Below are 20,138 nucleotides of genomic sequence, written 5' to 3'. Positions count from 1 at the left end.
ATATTTATAGTTTATAAGTATTATAATTATAACGCAACTAAAAAATATAAAAAAATACAAAAATATTTATGTGTATACATAATACATATGTATGTACATACATATGTGAAGAATAAGAAGACACAGAATTTGTGCTTTTACGCTAATAAACAGTTCAACAAAAAAAAAAAAGGAAACAAGCAAAGTATTAAAAAATATGCACAGCAAAATTGTGCGCACGCACATAGCGTATAATGTACATATATCCGTGCGCTGAAGCATATGTAAGTATTTTATTTATATATTTTTTTAACTACAACTATAGCTGCGGCTGAGTAAAAACATATTTTAAGTCCTCAAAAAATACCATTCAAACAAAGTGCTTTTCAGCGCCAAACGCAGCGTTATATTGCTCATTTCTGTATAGGTATTGGCTTTATTATGCCCATATTACAGGAGTCGATGTTACTCCTAGGTGCGGTTAATAATTTTACAATACTTTATATAATTTTATATATGGTGTATAAAAATTTTGATTAAGTAAAATTAAAAATTATTGTAATACTTATAAATTGCTTTTCATTCACTAATGCTAAGGTTAAAAAACAATATCTGTTAATGGGGCACACAGTCAAAATTAAACAAAATTCCTACAGCGGCTAAGATGTAATCTATATAACGGATTTTGAAGTAATATACATATATTTAATCTTTTAGTTTTCTAATGATATTACTTACGTTTTTTACGCCTTTTCATGTCACGATATTATTCAATATGTAATACCGGTGAGATAAAAGTTGTTCTACAGGCGCATTATTATTGTATAGCTAATTGTAAGTTGAAATTGTATTGGCATCCTTCAATTGTATTTACGGGTTCAATCGGCATGTAACTGGCAAATTATTCACTGGATCTTTGTGTGGTTCAACTTACTTTTAGTATACTATTTATCTTAATGGTTCCTAGCCACAAATTTTTTTTTTTTTTTTGTATGATAAAAATGCGGAAAAGTGTAAACAAATAATAAAACCAGCTGCTGAACCAGTTCTAGTGCTTCGCCAATTGGCTCGAAGCAGAAAACTAAATTAACATAAAACTTCACAAATGTACAGTTTGATATTTTTCAATTTTATAATGGCCATCTGTTTATGTATATGTACGTATGCATGTATTATAGTGTGTGTGTGTGTGTGCTTTTGCGCTAGCGCAGTTGCGAGTATACTTCACAATTAATTATATATCCTTTTCTTCATTTTAATAATATTTTTATAATTTTTTTCTCTAATTGCACAAATTCAATTTTGTTTTCTGCCTTAACTTTAACGAGTATGCATGTATGATATGCATATCTTAATACAAACGCCTGGAAGTTTTTCACAATTTAACTTTGCACTGTAGTACAAATGTTTAAAAATTCTTATTGTAAAAAAATGTTATGGCCCATAGTCATAAAGCAGTTAGTAGCAGATTTTAAAGTATATAATTTGAGGCAAACACTATTTTGACTCCGTCACATTCATCTTAAACTTGTTTACCTCTAAAATGATACTCTAAGTTTAAAATGAGGTGAATGCTTTAGGATGAAGTTTTGCGCTCAAAAGTTGCTGAAAATGTAAAAAAACTCATACTGTTGAAAATTACCGTGATGAAAAATGTGTGTGTATAAAATTTATATACTATATATATATATATATATATACTTTATATACTATATATACATATGTAGGATGCAATCGCAACCAGAAAAAAAAACTAAAACATGCAAGAACCTTTTCCCAACGGAAGAGGATTTATATTCGCGATATCACTTCGAAATACAAATTTGTATTTTACATAGAAATTAGCAGCGTTCGATAACACAAAAATGTTTAATAGATGTTCCTAATTTTTGCAAGTAGGCGTTTGATAACGGCAACAAATTATCCATCAAACGTTCTTTTGGTGCAAGAGAAACGTTAATTTTGTGGTGGAAAAATTTTAGCCAGCAAAAAAGTATTTATTACGAAAACATATAAAAAGGTATGATCGAAACTAAATGTCGTTCCTGAAATTTTGTTCCCAAGAACGCTTCAAAACCTAAGCCGAAATGAGAACAAAACTGTGGAGAACGTTCTCAATGGGAGTTATATGAGAATAAAAACCCTATGGAACGTTTCCAAAGAAAACAAAATGCGAACAATGTTTTCGGGAACATTTTAATAGAAAAAATTGGGAACAAAAGTCACCGGAACGTTTTGGCAAAGTACAAAACGGGAACAAAAATCTAAGTAACTTTCTTTCGAAGAGAACTAAAGTCTCAGGAACTTTCTGACAGAGAACGAAGTTTCGAATTCGCGAATAATGGAAGCGAGAACAAAATTTTTCTCATAGCGTTCCATTAGTTTGCAATGTTTGACTATTATCAAAAATGAACTGAAAGATGGTTATGCAAATAAAGTCAACGAAAAACTTAAGACACGAACTTTTCTTGCACAGAAAATGAAATTTTTTTCCTTAAATGGGTAGTTCACCCTAACCCTTCCTAACAATCTGGAAGTTGAAATGATCCAGCTTTCCTCTGGCTTAGAATTACCAATCGTGGTTCTCACTGAAGCGATTTGTCACCCCAACACGCCGACGCCCTCTCATTTTTAACGTTAGGTTGTTAAAACTTTTGTTCTCGTTTCGTTCTCTAGCAGAACGTTCCCCAGACTTTTGTTCTTATTTGATCCTCCTTAAAAACGTTCTCGACATCTACGTTCTTAATTAGTTTCGATCTCATTCTGTTCTTCTTGAGAACGTTACCGAGAGTTTTTACGCGCTTTGTTCTTTACGGAAACGTTCCCGAACCTTTTGTTCTCCATTTGTTCGCGTTCAAACTGTTCTCAATACAATTGTTTCCGTTGGCGCTTTTGAGGGAACGTTCTTGACATTACATTTTGTTCTCGTGCAGAACTAAAGCAAAACTTGAACGCGTTCTCGGTCCCTGCAGAGAATCGAATCCAATGATTTTTTGGTATGTATTTTAAATTTTTTTTAACTGCCTACTATGTGTCTTTATAATGCTGCTAACTAATTTTTACTTCCAGAAATGGTCCTGGCGAACATTGCACATCAACCTTCCTTTTTCGTCCAAGGCGGTACCATGAATTTCTGTTTGTTTATAAACAATAAACACCACCAGCTGTTTGTCTCATTCTTCCTGTTTTTTAAGATAATTTAGGTAGGCCTTCTTAAGTGAAGCCATTCCAAGAAGGGCTGAAAAAAGAGCTTCCCTGCATACCTTCTAGAAGGGCTTATCCATTTACGATTTACGCGAATTCATAAATTTAGATTATTTAGCATTACAAATGAATTTTAATATACATTTTAAGTTGCAATAACACATATTTGATATAAACCTTAAGAAAATACTTTAAATGTATGATTTTTATGATTTAAAGAAGCAACTTTAAAAGAACTTCTCCAAAAGGCCTTCTGCAGTTCGTCCTATAAAAGCGCTTCTGGACGGCCTTCTATGGGTGCGAAAAACGAAGCCCTTCAATTTGTGTCACTCCATACGAAAAACAGAGAAAGGAAAGTAGAGTAGAAGGCCTCTTGACTCTCAGGAAGGCCCTTCGGAAGGGCTTTTAACTCCCGAAATGATCTACTGGGGCTAATTTTCTGTTCGTTAGCTTTTTCGGTTTTCCTCTAATTTAATAAAGGATTTTCGCTCTTGACTTGTTTTGATGGCTGGTGATGGTTAATTTTGTTATCGGAAGCAACTATTAACGTTGGTACATAAAATTATACAAAAATGTCTGGTATATAAATAACCGTCAGGTGAAACAGGGTGAACTTAATGAAATACTCATCTTTCCCAATAGTACTTAGAGTTTTTTTCTTTCTTATAATGACAATGTTTAATCTCATTCTAACCAAACCTGGACTCTAAAGGCTTAAACAGACGGCAGCGTTATCCAGATTAACTCGGACTTAATTCTGATCAACTGCAGTTAATTCCCGAGTTGATACGGATCAACGCTGCCGTCTGTTTATGCTATAAGATACCTCTGGTTAACTAAAATTTAAAATCTGCTCCAAACTCAAAGTTTCGTTTTAACTACAAGGGGTTACGTCTATGATTGCGGGCCTTCACAACTTTAATTAAATACTTACATACATACGCATAATGAGTACAATGTTTATCAATTTCTACATCCATAAAATAGACTATTCGTTTGGCCTTCTTCCGCTTATTTGCATTGTGCTTTTGTATAGTATGTATTTTTAGGAGTTTGCTCGTGGCATTATATTTGTATACGATTTGATTTTTATAAGGACGCAAAAAATTTTAAATTATAAGAATTTGTTCTTTTTTCGTCCATAGATTTATATGATTTAAAAAACTAAAATATGCAATACACATGCAAGTGTATGTATTTATAAAAGCATAAATTATTTGAAATAATATTATGCGATTCGAGTTGACACTTAACCAATATTCAGATCAGTACATTCGTATTCTTAGTAGATCTAATAAACTATAGAAAATGAATTAAACACAAAACACTGAGTTATTCGGGGGATGTATTATATTTTGTCATGGAATAATTCAAATTCCCTTTTCCAAGTCCTAATGCTTGATATTTTTACCAAGCTTGTGGTCGAAAAAAGGCTGACTTTCAAAGCACGTGATAAAAGCGGCAATACCGCAGCGCTGATGAAAATTTACATGACTGTCTCAACTTCGCAATTGATAAAACGTTGCCAAAATACTAAACCGAACGTGATACTTTAATAATTCGCGCAACACTGCGGTTGTGATTGCAACTGGAATAAGCCCATTGTTTGGATACTTTCCTACTGCGGTATTTAAACTGTTTGTATATGAAAAGTACATTGTATATTTTGGAATATTCAATATACAAATGAGCAACGTTTCGGAATTTTTCATTTTTAACAAACAATAAGCATATACTTTACGTTTCGACAACTTTTCTGATGCGTTTTGGAAAGTTATACATCGTCAACATTTTTTAGTTTGGCGTTATGGAACATTATACTTTGTACGTATGTATGTAAAGCAATTGACGTTTTCTAACTCAGCCAAACAATTAACGGTATTTAATAAAAAAAATGGACGTCGAAAACAGCTGAAATTTAGTAACAGGTTGTCAACATACTAAGAAGGTAAAATGCCCTTTATACTCATTTGCAAAGCAACTTTTACTTCTAATATCAATTTACAAGCCCTTTTAAGCATCGACAAGTACCTGCTACCTAATAGAAGGCGGTCGGACTAAACTCAAGTGTGAAATGAAAAACTCACCGTACTGAGTTTCATTCGCAAAATATTAGTGACTGAAATAACTGAATTCCCTTCGGTTCAGTTCATTTACATTCGACTGTAGGCCTTAATGAAATTCTATTTTCTTTTAGAATTAATTCACCATGAGCGTATGAGATTCCATAGGTGCTGCCGAATCATAGAGTGTATCCGTATCTTGAGTCGGCTCGCCTTGCAATTGACACTGATTTGAAAGCGTACCAGCGCCGCAATCGCAAAAGAAGCTAGTTAAAAGAATAATAAAAATAAATGGTTATTGGTTAATATTGCTAACCAGATATGCAGTTATTCACTTGTTCCTAAACGCATTACTGCAAATCAACCATCCATTTTATTTCTGAAGTATAATTGACGGAAATGTCCAGTTTGCACGAACACGAATAATGTCAAAAGGGGATTTAGTTGTGAAAATTGGGCATTTCTATTATTTATATGTAGTATAGAACTAAAAGAGCATTTTTTTTTGCTTTATGCGGCACATTGCGTTTACGAACAAGTGGTATTTAGAATCACATGCATCTATGTACTACAAATCAATTATTGCTTTTGCCTTGTCTACTTACCGATCGTGTCTTATGAATTCCACATCGTGTCCTGCATGGCAATTCTTAATGCAATTAACACAAATGGCATTGCGATCAGTCGTATTGCAGGTTTGGCAACGATAAAAGTCATGCATTGGAAATGAAGTATAGCTGCTAATTTTATACAGGCATTGACCACCCGAAACAGCCTTTTCGACTTCGTCTTCGTTGTTGAATATATTGTTACCACGTGTAATAGGTTGTACGCCGCTCGCTAGACATAAGCCACCGAATTTATTTTTGAAAATCTGATTATGCTCTAAAGTGGCGGTTGCATTGTTTGTGATTTCAACACCAGCTGCTTGACCATCGTAAATACGATTGCGTCGCAAAATTGGATGCGATTGCGTAGAGATAAGAACACCAGCTTGGGTATTGCGGAAGATGTCATTCTCTTCAAGTACACCTTTGCCGCCATTGAATATGCAAATGCCGCCATCACGTCCGTCATATATCTTGTTTCGCTTTAGTGTCGGATTCGAATCGGTTTTTATCCACACACCAGCCATTGCGTTATCAAATATTTCGTTTTGTTCCAATAAACCGAGACCACCATTGTAAACTAATACGCCACCATTTTGTCCACCCCAAATTTTGTTGCCACGTATAACTGGATTACTACCAGTACGTATTTGTACACCCGAGTATAGGTGATTAAATATGTCGTTATCTTCAAGTTTGCCGTGTCCATTATCATAAAAATATACGCCAACCTGCAATTGATAGATGTTGTAATTTAAATGAAAGAGTTCCTTCATTTTGTTACAAAATGGGAAACATTTTTTTTTTGAGGATTCATAAAGTTTGCTGTACATTCCGACAAGATTTAATAATTCGTCTTAACAAGCGCCGTTTTTACAGTCGAATGCTACAATGGCTTACAGCTTAAATCGTGCACCCAAATAAAATTTGTGTTTTGTTAAAGTTTTTCATCTTAAATAATACTCTGAAACAAATTTCAAAAAGTTGGAGGTGATGGGAATCGCACCCAAGGCATTTGGTTAAGCTAGTAAAATAATTAAAAAGTACCACAGGATTTGAAAAAGTTGGTTACCATTTTTTATTTGAATAAAAAAAAAATTTGTAAAGACTGAAGGGAAAGCTATCGAAAACATTCCTGAAAACATTTTCTAAATACAATAGGTAATTAGTAATGTGGATCCGAAAAAAGGACTGTTTGACCAAAATGCCAAAATTCTGGACCCTCCAACTCGGAGTGTGTTTGACCGATCGCGTTGAAATTTTGTGTGATAACTACTATTTATTAGGACTAACCTTGGTGCAAATTTCGTCCCGATCGGAAGACATCGATTTCAAAAGTTGGGCCACTTGAGGTGAAATGCCCCATATATATATATGTATATATCGTCGATGTTTGTGCAAAATCGCAAACCAGTTTCATAACAGCCTAAATCACCGTTATGGCAAAAATGAGATTTGGTAACCCCGAACACCAGGCATCGAGATTTATGTATAAAGATCCTTAAAGCGTTATTAAAACAACAGATTTGTAACATAATAGCTAGAGAAAACGGTGCGGTTTTGCAAAAACATCGATGATATACTTACTATATGTATGTAGGTGTGAAATTTGTGGGCGAAACCAAAAAAAAAATCATTGTATTTGTTTATTTTTGAACCTAAAATTCACTTCAAATCGATATAAAAAGGAAAATGCCTTCGTATTTGTTCATATTTTGACTTCTTTTAATGAATGCAATTGGTGTTCTTCTCATCACGGACTGTATAAAATTTGTTAGCGAAACCAAAAAAAAAGAAACAGTTCAGCGCGTCTTGGTCTACAGGCTGTATCGGAGACACAGCCGCTAAATCTAAACGTAGAATACGTGGTATGGTTAAGAGCACATCCAAGTCAAAAACGAAAGCACACACTAAGAAACAAATATCGATAACAAAAGCGATAGTAATATCGATAATAATATCGATAGCAAAATCGTTTACAAAATCGATAAACATCGATAACAAAATCGATAACCAAATCGATTACATCTATAAAAAAATCGATTAAAATATCGATAATAAATCGATTCAAAATTTCGTTTATTTTACAGATAAGTTCCGAAAATATCGATACCAAAATCAATAACAATATCGATAAAAATTTCGATAACAAAACAGATAAAATATCGATTATTATATCGATAAGTCCGACAGTTCCGAAAATCTCTAAAATCCCGAAATAGTCCCCAGATTGAGTCTCTGTCTATATCCTTTTCTTTATAATTACTTTATTTTAATCTTTCTTCCTCTATCTTCATCTTTACTTTTATCGGTATCCTTATCCTCAAATTTTTCTTTATATTTATGTTTTTTTTTACTTTTATGTTTACCCTATTCTTCATCTGCATATTCCCCTTCACCTTTTCCTTTTATAAATATTGCGCCATCTTTTATTCAAAAGCCGAAATACCTACACACATATACTTTTTGTGTCCTTCCAGCGCATGCACGTGTATGCTAAATGGTGACGAAGTGATTTTGTATGGAAAATTTGTTATGCCCATATATTTGAATCAAAAAAACATACTTGGAAGATATCAACCAATATACCAAATGAAAGGAAAAATATTGCATTTTTGGACAACAAAATCACTCGAGCGGTTTCGAGTATTTTGGAAATAAAAAAAAATTTCTAATTTTTTCAAATTTTTTTTTGCCATAGAATGCTCAATATATGTTGAATTTATATTAAATCTGTACACGATAATATTTCTATTGCTCCAAAGAATCTATATCCCGAAAATGAAAGTTTAACCTGCAAATCGTAAGTTGCTAGAACACTTGAAGGGCTCAAAACTGACCCCAACATAAGCCAATATTTACGCTACACTTTTCTTTCAAATCGCTTCATTAGTTCTCGTGCAATAAGCGTTTTCGTAAAGCTCTAAAAATTACAACTACAACATTTGAGCATAGCCTCCAGATCGAAACGTACACGTATTTCATGATTCAATAATTAATTACCCACCAAACAATTTGTGTTGCCAGCAATAAGAAAACGTGTCGCCCTCGGAAACAAATTTATTGCCGGTAATATTGCCATCGAATCGATTTCATATTACCGGTCGCTCTAAAACGTCCGCCGAAGGCAACTCGCCAGGGCGAGTCGTTTTCTTATTACCTGAATGAGTCCTTTTCTTATCGCTTCAGGCGATATTTGGAATAATTTTATTCTTTTTAATACTTCATTTATTTTTTTGTACCAAATTCCAACTTACAATCGGAATTAATTCATTTTCTCGATGTGCGACTTCCTATTTTTTCAATCTTGTCCTTGGGCATAATTTAGATGCTTTTGGCCAATACTATTGACGCCATATTCATAAGTTTCGGAATTTTTGAGAACTTTTTTATTCAAAATTGACATGAACGAAGTGATGTTGCCGATTTGTCACCACAGCAATAAATCGGTGAGTCGCCAATTTGTTGCCATTGACGATTGTTGCCTATTTCTCATGTTTTGCATGGTGGGTTATTATTGAATCATGCACGTATTCTACTTCAAAAAAAAAAAAATCATTGTACCTGTTTATTCTTGAATCTTAAATTCACAACTTCAAATCGATATAAAAAAGAAATTTCAGCCAACTTTTACGAATGCTTTTGTATTTATTTATATTTTGATCTCTTTTAATGATTGCAATTGGTCTTGTTTCCATCACTTTTTGAGTGTTGCGCTGTGTTATTTGTTATTTAAAACCAAAATAATAATATGTTTCATAGTACAACAAACACAATAAAAAAAAAAATTCTAAACATTGTAACATGGTAGTAAATAGCTCCTTTTATTACGAAAAGAGATTACGAGGTTAGAAAAACACACACGAAAACAACGAACGCCTAAAGCCATATAATATCATATGGCATCAGTGGTATATGTATGTATATTTTTTTTTTGTTTTTCGTCGGGCACTTCACATTTCGTATTAACTATTATTCGTTTCTTTTTATAGAATTTATGTGCCTCTCACCTGTTTGCCAGAATGTATGCGATTTCGCCGCAAAACCGGGGTACTGCCTGTCGTTATCCAAACGCCAGCTAAAGTGTTCGAGTATACTTCATTTTCTTCAATCAAGCCTTGTCCTTTTTCATGCACGTAAATGCCCCCATGTTGGCCGTGATGAATTTTGTTGTGACGAACTATCGGGTCACTATTTGTACGTATTTGTATGCCGGCTAAGGCGTTGCCATAAATATTGTTGTGCTCTATAAGACCTCGACCTTCACCAAAGATGTAAACACCCCCCTGATGCCCATTGTAAATTTCATTCTTGCGTATGGTTGGATTACTATTAGAGGTTATCCAGACGCCTGGTAGAAAATACATAGGTTTATTTAAAGCTCCAACTTTCGCATCGTTTTAGTTTACCTGCAAAGTTGTTCGAATGTATGCGATTCTCAATGAATTGACCCAATCCATTCTCATGCACGTAAATCCCACCTGTCTGTCCATGATGTATCTCACATTTGACTACAGTAGGATTTGCGCCAGCTTTTACTTCGAAGCCAGCAATTCGATTGTTATGTATGTCATTTTTCTCAAAGTATCCCTGTGACGGAGATGATTAAGTGTACATTTCTAGATAAGCTATTACAATAAACTCACCATGCCATTCTCAAATGTAAATATCCCTACATCACGCCCATGGTGAATGTGATTTTCTCGCATAATGGGACTGGCAAAGTTCTTTACCCAAATACCAGCCAAAGCGTTACGACTGATTTCGTTGTGCTCATAAGTTCCTTGAGCGTAATCGGTCACATAAAGACCGACGTTTTCACAGTCACTTATGTCGCAATTGCGTATGACTGGATTAGCGTTAACGCCGCTAACACACACTGCGGCGCCTACCACCGACGAGCTACGTATTATGCAATTATCTACAGTCGGAGAGCAGTTTTCTCCAATATCGAGACAGTAATGTTTGTGGTGAGACACTGTAGATGTGACATCCGGTGAAAATTTAAGAGTCAAATAACCAACATAAGCATATTTGGCGCCTTCAACAAACATCATTGTTGAACCGGCTTCACGCTCCAAAACGACGGATTCGGCAACATTACCAGACGCCGCGCCAATTAAAGCAACATCTGTTTCTATATATAAGTATTCGCCCTTGTAATGGCCAGCATGTAGGAAAATCAGGGGCCCTGGATGATCAGCAGGTGGAATATTATCCTCAAAAATGCTGACTAACGCATTGACATTTCCACCACCACTACTAGTTGAGTTAGAGACATTCGCAGAAGCATTGGAAGTGGTGGACCCCGCTGCTATTGCTGCAGCAGCACGTTCTTCTGGGTAGTCCAATGCCGCCTGTATGGTATTGAAGAACAAAATACTACGTCCGGAATATTTTTTATCCTAGGGAATTATATGGAAACGAATGGTTCATTCTTTGGTAAAAAGACATGCTTAGAGCTTAAACAGGCGGCAGCGTTGATCCGGATCAACTCGGGAATTAACTGCAGTTGATCCGGATTAAGTCTCAGTTAATCCCGATCAACGCTGCCGTCTGTTTAAGCTTTTACTCGTTTACCTGAAAACCTGCTCGAACATGTATACCACGATACAGCTGTCTGAAACTCTCTTTCCATGGATTTGCATACTCAGATTCCTCCGGCTTTTCGAATACAAACTTGCATAGTTCGGGATTGAAGAGTGGCATGTCATATTCAAATACCGATTGATATAACCTCTTCCACAATTCAGTATCATTAGCAATAGTATTAAACCGTTTACAAACTAGGGCTAGCCTGCATAAATCCTGTTCCAAAAGATATGAGAATATGGCAAGCAGTACTTCGTCCGGCATTTCATATTGTAAATATTGCGCAGCAGTTGGGCCAGTTGGCGTTGTCGCTCCTGTACAAGCAGCCATACAAGGCATATCAGCAGTTTGTGCATATAGACGGCGTGAACGTTTGCGTGCTGGTAACATGAAATTATTGTCCTCAATGCCGCCAATCGGCAGAGCACTGCAATGTTGCTGTGGTATGGAACTGTGAACTGTTGGTGATGGCCCTAATGGTGCACCGGTAGTAGGTGAATTTACGGGAAATGTGGCACTAGTTAATGGCGCGTGTACAATGGCTGACGATGAAGAGGATGATGACGGCAGAGCAGAAATGGATGCAATATTGCTATTTCCACCGAGATGTGGCGGTGAACCACAGGAAACAGATTGTGAGCTACTATTACTAGTATTGGGTGATGCACCTAAAGTGCTGTTGTTGGCAAGAGTATTGGAAGCAGATGGAGAAGAAAGATTTGAAGCAATGCTTGTGTTACACCATTGCTCGTGACCATTGGAGGGCATCTTTCTTCGCAGGTCGTACGGTGATTGATGTGAGCAACTGGCCACAGTGGTAGATATAGAAGCAGTTACATTTGACATATTTGTTGATGAACTACACGGCACTGAACTCGAAAAAATAGGATTGCATGCTGCAAATGAGAAATATTTAACTTATTGCATAAAGTAAATAAAATAAGCAATATCTTACTAGCATTATTTATACTACTAGAAGTGCCTGCACTATTATTTGATGCGCTATTCGAGGAACCTGAAAAAACTTTGATGAGAGAGTTTCATTTTTGATTTGAGGCAGGATTTCTATACCTGGACAGTTGCTACTTGTTTCTGTATCCATCATATGTGCTCCTACAAAACCTCCGCCTGTGTTTAAAGACGACGAGCTCATTAAGTTACTCGAACAAGTGCCACCTAGCATTTTTTGTCCGCCCGCTTGGCCAAAATTGCAGGAAGCTGAATTGCCACTGGAGGTTGAAGATCCCGACGATGTCGACGACTGTGAACAAGAGGCACCAGAAACATCTACAAACATTTCGGATGATACAGCACCTGCAGCTGCTGATGCTGCCATTGCGGCTGAGGATGTGCTAACAACAATTGCAGCCGATTGCGATGAAGTGTCGCCCGAGGAACACGATGATGATGGCGATGTCGAGAGTGAACCAGACGGAATTGTCGACGCATTCCCAGTTGCAGACGATACATTGGACATAGTCGGATTTATATTATTTTGTTGCGAAGCCTTGGAGCTTGTACTTGAGTTTGAGTTTGACGAAGCACTAGGTCCGGGCATGTTTTGCAGCATAGGATCCATTATGTTACCTTGAAAGTGGATATTTTCAAAACATTTTATAAATATGTAAATTATTTCCGACTTACCGGACGGACGATTGGGTAAAGCTATGCGGTTAGCACCTTTACGTCGGGAGCGGCGCACGTACGAGCGCGACGAAGTGAAGGAAGCGCTGGGCATTTTTCCTTATATGATGTTAGGAATATTTAAAAGGTCAGAAATATTTTTAAACGGTATTTCAAATTGTTCCTAAAAATTAAAGAAAAACCTGTAAAACTTGGAAGAAATGTTATAGGTTGCAGATTCAGGAACGTACATACATACATTAGGAGACCAGTTATCTTAGTATTAATTATCCTTTACTAGTTTTCACCCACTTAGATTTTTCTTGTATTTTGTACATGCATAGCTTCCATTTTTGATATATTATACAGTCTTTAACACATTTGTTTTTTAAAGCTATTCGAGTTTTTCCTAAACAGTCCTTGAATTCGAGTTAAAGGGAAAGGGACCAGACCAGCCCGAATAGAACGCCATTTTCGGTAATAGACGTTGCTCTTTTCCACTTGGAGTTTATACTCGCCACAGCAGTCGGCGTTAACTCCACTTCCACTTTTTCTTCTTTGTGCAGTTCTTCCTATTTATTGTATATTTCTATTGCAGTGTTTCGCTTTTGTTTTCGTTTTAATACGGCATTGAATTTCCAGCTTCTGCTTGGTTAAACACTTGTCAAAGAAGCTCAACTCTATTCGAAAATTGCGATTGCATTCATCTCAGTCACGCTCATGCCTTTCCCTTTGTTTTACTAATGTACTTGCTATGGCAGCTGAAAAATATGTTTGCACGAGAAAAAAATTTCATCCTCTAGAAATTTTCCATTTTTCGGTAGTGTTTGAAAGCACAAAATGCAAGAAAAGTTTAAATTTGTTTGCGTACGTAATTGATTTACTATTATTTTCAAAAATTGTATATTATTTTTAGTTAAATTGGCACAAATTTATAGTTTTACTCAGAACTTCCTTTACCCGTCCGCAAGCAATGGGTCGTCGCACTTTTGGTAGTAGTGATGGAGAACTATCGATGGGGTTATCGATAGTATCGATGGTATCATTTTTCCGCCACTATCGAATTTTTCTAAACACTAGCCCAGTTTGCGTACGCACTATCCAGTAAACCCAGTACTAATATTACTGGTTTTTACTGGATGTCATTTATATGTTTACTGGATACATTTTTATAAGCAACTAATTGCTAGTAAGTAAAACAGCTGATGGCATGATCCTTAATGTTATTCATGTTAACAAAATAATTGTTTGCGATGCTTTTAGAGTTGCAATTGACAAAATAATGTTTATTAATTTATTTAGTTGAGTTTTATTTAATAAACCTATTTAAATATGTAATAAGATGGAAAATACTAGTTTTCTAAGAAAATTGCATCGGAAAATAACAAATTAACCAGCTGTTCATAAAACTAGTAACTTCGTGCTGGTTTTGCGTTTTCGTACTTGCATATTTCACTCATTGGGAGTAAATATTGGCTTACTCTCCGAAATATGGTTACTGGCAAGTTACTGCACGAATGATAGAATACTAAATTGCGCTAATGAGAGAGGATTTTTAAGCGTAAATTTTGCGTGACGTCATCTTGGTGCAATTGCGAGAGAGAAATGCCAAAACGCTTATAAAAATATGTAAGCAATGCAGAAAAATGTGTTAATTTTAATTTATATGGCCCAATTTTGCAGGAATCAAGAAATATACAAAGATTAATTAATTAGGAACACGTAGCAATAATTTTGGATATGAAGCCCTTTAGGTAAGTACGATTTTTAGCACATTAAAAAATGGATGTATTAACAGTGTTTGCAATTTCATTTAGACCAAAAGGAAGGTGATCAGCAAAGTGAATTTTTGGACTTGCCATTGTGAAAAGCCATGCAGAGTGCATATTTATATTTGTGGACGGTAGCCAACCACCATAAACTCCACAGCTGTTGACTCCAAAGCATTTATTTGATGACTTTTATACCATTTCCGAGAGGATGCATGAGTGTGGCTTCTTTGGAAACAAATATTTTATGTAAGTAAAACATAATTTAAGCTGAACTTTTAAATGTATGATAACTAAGGCACGGTTTTGTATTAGGTACGTAACAACGCGGTAAGATGCCGCTTGATGCCTGGCGACCTTAACCATTGGTGCATTACCTCATACCAGCACTAAAAATATTAGTTTCAATATCTTCACTAGTAAAGTGGTTCATGCACACATAGCTCGATTTGGTGTTTAATGCATATCCTCGCCGGCAGAACTGCTTCCACTTTTTCGCCAGATTTGCGTTCGTAGGAAACGAAAAAAAAACTTATATCGCACGCTTTCCTTTCGTTTTCACTATTACACTTTGCCACGGAACACTTCATTTTGCTTTGTAATGTCTCAGTAATTGTTTAAAACCACGCAGAAATATTTACGCACATATATTAAAATTATTATTTGATTTTTTCGTATGCTCACAATCAGCAATTGCACCAAGATGACGTCACGCACACAGCTGATGCTGTCAAAATCACAAAGAGCGGATTAGTGGTACCGCGATTGGCGCAATCTCTATTTCTCTCAATCCTGAAGTTACTGGATAAATTTAGCTGGAGAATACGAAAACACAACTACTATCGCTTAGGAGTGTTCAATATCGTGTCGATTATTCTGAATATCGATATTTTGTGGTGCGATAATCGATTTTTTGAATCAATATTCACAGGCCGATATATAGAAGGCATCGATAATTGGTCCGCATTATCGATATTTAAGTTGAAATTAATTTTTCATCTATAAAAAAGTGAATGGATAAATACTAAAGTAGATTTGAACAGCAGCTTGTGTGATTTATTTAGCTCTTAAGTTCGACAAATCGCTTGCATGGTGCATACGACTCCTAACTCCTTGCACCCTTAGACTTACAGCCCTATTCACGTGTTGTCACAGCCGTCAATTGTCACAGTTCAATTGTCATTAGTTGCGTTTGAGATGCTTCACGATTTGCAGGTTTTGCCGGATTTGCAGGAGAAGCTGTTTTATCCATTAATAAACCTTAAGGAAGATGGTCACCTGATGGATCGCGCACGAATTCTACATGTTCAATATTTATCGCGTCAGTATTTGCATAATTTTTGTGCTGAAAGCTTATTATGACGCAAGAAAATATTTTTATTTTGTAGGTATAATTTACAGATCATGGATTCCACAATTATTTTAAAATTTCCAATGTTAATTAAAATTTGTTTTGAAAGATTTTAAGCCCCGAGGGCGAAGGCAGAGCCGGTGTCGCATTATGAGAGTAAAAGATGTACTGACGAAATGTATGGATCGCGTTTTGAAAGTGCTACACGTTCAATATTTATTGATGGTATTGCGATCCGCGATCTAGATTTCAAAATTTTTAGAAATTTTGCAATATGGATCACGATTCATCAATACTGCATGTTACAGCGTCAATAAATATCGCTATACTTGGATCACGTCAATAAATGCTGACCGTGTGTCAGTGCCCTGTGTGTATCGGCCTTTACAATCGGCAAAATATCGGTATGATACATGATTCTTTTATTGAATCATGGGTATGATACGATATTTTTTGTCTATTAAAACAGACTATCGCACCTTAAGAAAAACCAGAATTTTTTAATTCATTTGAGAAAATTAATATTATCTCACCTTGGTTGCTAAACTGAAATGGATTAAAAATGTGTTCAAGAATAAAATGACTTTTGCATTCCAAGATAATGGTAAAAAACTAAAGCAAGTTATCGAATATTTTTCATTCCTAGTTCTCCGAAATATACCGTTTGTACCTGAAATTTCAGAATTTCCATAGATTTACAGTTTCTGTTTTGCTTAATCAGCATTTTATGAAAACCTTCGCTGTTTTGCTGTTAAATTAGTGAAGAAAAACAATAACTTCAGAATGTCTGATTGGGAAGAAGAAAGCTGGGATGATGGAGGCCAAACTGGCACTAAGAAGCATGAGGCCTATAATAGCCAGAATAACTCATTTTCCAAAGGGAGTGACAAAGCCCAGCGGTACCGTGACAGCCACAATCGAGGAAGTGATCGCTATCCACATGACGGGGAAAAACGTGGTCAAAACGATCAAAGGCATAAGTATAGTGAATCTATCAATGTTCCATCGGACTGTGTTGGTCTCGTCATTGGTCGAGCTGGTTCGAATATTCAACGTGTACAAAATGACTTCAACGTCCGAGTAGATCTTGACAAAAGGAGTGGCACAGCAACGATTAGTGGAAATAGCGAGCAAGATGTTCAAGATGCATACAATTATATAAAGGATCAATTGGAATCAAATAATAATAAACGAGGGGGCGGTGGTGGCAATTATCAAGCCAATAATGGCAAAGGCGGCGGAAGGTCAAATTCCATATATAATTTTCAACTAAAGGAAACGAAACAGAGTGGTTACTATGAGGATAGATCGGAAAAACCATACGATGAGGAAGACAAAGTTCAGTCAGGTTTTACCGGAGTTATCGATTGGGATGCCCTGAATAAAAAAGCGGTATTATATATACGAACAAAACTAAATTAAAACGAGTTATTAGTATGCATGTTTTGTTCACTATTTTTCCAGGAAGAAGAACGGGCAATACGCTGGGCTAAGTGCCCACCCCTGACAAAAAATTTCTATAATGAAGATCCGGAAGTAACAAACCTTATGCCAGAAGAAGTCGAACGCATCCGAGAAGAAAATAACCATATCACCGTATCTCGAGTATTCAAGCAAGACGACGTTCCTGAAAACATTCCGAATCCTATTTGGAAGTTCGAGCAATGCTTTGCTGCTTACCCTGACTTGATGGAGGAAATTTACAAACAGGATTTTGTAAAGCCTTCGCCCATACAGTCACAAGCTTGGCCAATTCTCTTGAAAGGTGAAGATATGATTGGCATCGCACAAACTGGTACCGGCAAAACATTGGCTTTCTTGTTGCCTGCTATGATTCACACTGAGTACCAAAGCACACCGCGTACGCAGCGTGGGGGGCCTAATGTATTGGTGCTTGCGCCAACACGAGAGCTGGCTTTACAAATTGAAAAAGAAGTCAATAAATATTCGTTTCGTGGCATGAAAGCGTAAGTATAATCTTTTCCACATAATGTTTAATTTAGCCCATCGTTAATTAAATATAAACTATATCAGTGTGTGCGTATATGGGGGTGGAAATCGGCGAGAACAAATAAGCAACGTGCAGGGTGGAGTTGAAATTATTATTTGCACTCCAGGACGACTGAACGATCTCATTGAAGCTTCTATTATCAACGTTTCTAGTATAACTTATTTGGTTTTGGATGAAGCTGATCGCATGTTAGATATGGGGTTTGAACCACAAATTCGTAAAGTATTGTTGGACATCCGACCTGATAGGCAAACTGTGATGACCAGTGCCACGTGGCCACCCGGCGTGAGGCGCTTAGCTCAAAGCTACATGAGCAATCCAATACAAGTATGCGTAGGTTCACTAGATTTGGCAGCGACACACACGGTTAAACAAATTATCGAAATAATGGATGACGGGGATAAGTTTTTTGCGGTAAGTTATTGCTTTGCACGTAAATTTGAATTAAAATTATGTTCTGTTATCTTATGTTATCTTTTGAATATAGATTCAGCAATTTGTAAGAAATATGAAAAAGAATGACAAAGCTATAGTTTTTTGCGGGAAGAAAACTCGCGCTGACGATTTGTCCAGTGATTTGACGCTGGAGGGTGTTTTATGCACATGCATACATGGGTCTAGAGAACAGGTACATATGTATTCAGTATTATAGCGTTAATTGTTTGTCATCTTTTGACTATCTCCTGCAGGCTGATCGAGAACAGGCTATTGCTGACATAAGTTCGGGACAAGTAAGGCTGTTGATAGCAACAGACGTCGCTTCTAGAGGACTAGATATTGATGACATTACGTTAGTATTGTTATCCTTACCATTTGTAATACTTATTTACGCCAACTTTATTACAGACATGTAGTGAATTTCGATTTTCCTCGCAATATTGAGGAATATGTACATCGTGTTGGGCGTACCGGACGCGCTGGCCGCACTGGAACTTCCATCAGTTTTATTACTCGGAATGACTGGGGTGTTGCTAAAGAACTTATAAGTATATTAAAAGAAGCTGGCCAGGAAGTACCGGATGATCTTCGAGATATGGCAGATCGTTTCAAGGCAATGAAGGATCGACGTGCAAATGAGATGTCAAAGTTTAATAATAACTTTCGTGATCGCAATGCAGGCGAAAGGCGGGGCTCTCGCGGCGGAAGTGGAAGCGGTCGAGGACGCCGCGATCGTTATTAAATCTTCAAATTAAAATGTCGAATGTTAAAATGTCGAAAAGAAATTCGATGCGCAACCTACTTAGTACGAATTGTTCCTTGAAGTCTTTGAAAACAAAAATATGTACCCATGATGCATCATGATATGTACCTATATATCTACATATTTTCTGACGTAATGAACTAAAAACATGAATTATTTCATATTTGTATATGACAGTTTTGTGTTACTAATAATATCCTATGTTCCCATATTTGAATATTAATAACTTCTTATTTAATGTTCAAAAGATATTATCGTCATTAAAAGCACAAACCGCAAAACAATTGAAATTTGTTCTTTTTGAGCAACTAGCTTCAATAGCCTCCCATGACAGTCGCGAATGTGAGGTTTTCACAAGTATGAAGCTTTGTCCAATGCACCCTACTAATCCACGGGTAAATTAAATTAAACTGATAAGGCTTGCTACGACTTAATTTTATTTAAGTATTTAACTTTTTTACTTTAACTGATTAGGAATATTGGTGGCTATCACAGAATCCATCGTGGTCAGATTTTTCGTGAAATCTACGAAAGTGCGATCACTCAATCCGAACCGCTACGAACGTGTGCATTCAAAATACACGTACGCTACGTTTGTAGCTATTCGAAATCAATGATACCATTTTTGTAGTTTCACGAAAAATCGGACTGCGCTGGATTCTGTGACAGCCCTAATTAGATTAGATACTAAGGGCCAGTTTCTCAATGTCTGGTTAACACTAATTCACAGTCATATA

General features: G+C 36.1%; 2 protein-coding genes across 6 annotated transcripts; one reads left to right on the top strand and one right to left on the bottom strand.

Moving 5' to 3' along the window:
* Positions 1-5,326: 5,326 nt before the first annotated feature.
* LOC118737598 (F-box only protein 11) lies at positions 5,327-14,163 on the bottom strand. Of its 5 annotated transcripts, none has more exons than XM_036468202.1 (10): positions 13,321-14,163; positions 13,091-13,253; positions 12,518-13,033; positions 12,402-12,461; positions 11,435-12,342; positions 10,501-11,259; positions 10,264-10,444; positions 9,865-10,205; positions 5,852-6,585; positions 5,327-5,512 (listed from the first exon to the last, which is right to left on the bottom strand). In XM_036468202.1, exons 2-10 carry the CDS (start codon positions 13,182-13,184, stop codon positions 5,383-5,385), a joined length of 3,723 nt encoding a protein of 1,240 aa, XP_036324095.1. In that variant the 5' UTR covers positions 13,185-13,253; positions 13,321-14,163; the 3' UTR covers positions 5,327-5,382. The 5 variants fall into 5 exon arrangements, with proteins under 5 accessions (XP_036324095.1, XP_036324097.1, XP_036324099.1 ...); XM_036468204.1 differs by having other exon boundaries at positions 13,325-14,163; XM_036468206.1 differs by having other exon boundaries at positions 13,091-13,189; positions 13,325-14,163.
* Positions 14,164-16,873: 2,710 nt separating this feature from the next.
* On the top strand, positions 16,874-19,402 carry LOC118737600 (probable ATP-dependent RNA helicase DDX43). Its single transcript, XM_036468209.1, has 6 exons — positions 16,874-17,581; positions 17,654-18,156; positions 18,224-18,614; positions 18,688-18,828; positions 18,890-18,990; positions 19,047-19,402. Exons 1-6 carry the CDS (start codon positions 16,973-16,975, stop codon positions 19,378-19,380), a joined length of 2,079 nt encoding a protein of 692 aa, XP_036324102.1. The 5' UTR covers positions 16,874-16,972; the 3' UTR covers positions 19,381-19,402.
* The last annotated feature ends 736 nt before the right edge of the window (positions 19,403-20,138 follow it).

Source organism: Rhagoletis pomonella, unplaced genomic scaffold (genome assembly GCF_013731165.1).
Source record: "Rhagoletis pomonella isolate Grant_MI unplaced genomic scaffold, Rhpom_1.0 Rhpom_scaffold_00004, whole genome shotgun sequence".
Taxonomy (NCBI): Eukaryota; Metazoa; Arthropoda; class Insecta; order Diptera; family Tephritidae; genus Rhagoletis; species Rhagoletis pomonella.
This window is presented reverse-complemented; position numbering and strand designations above follow the sequence as displayed.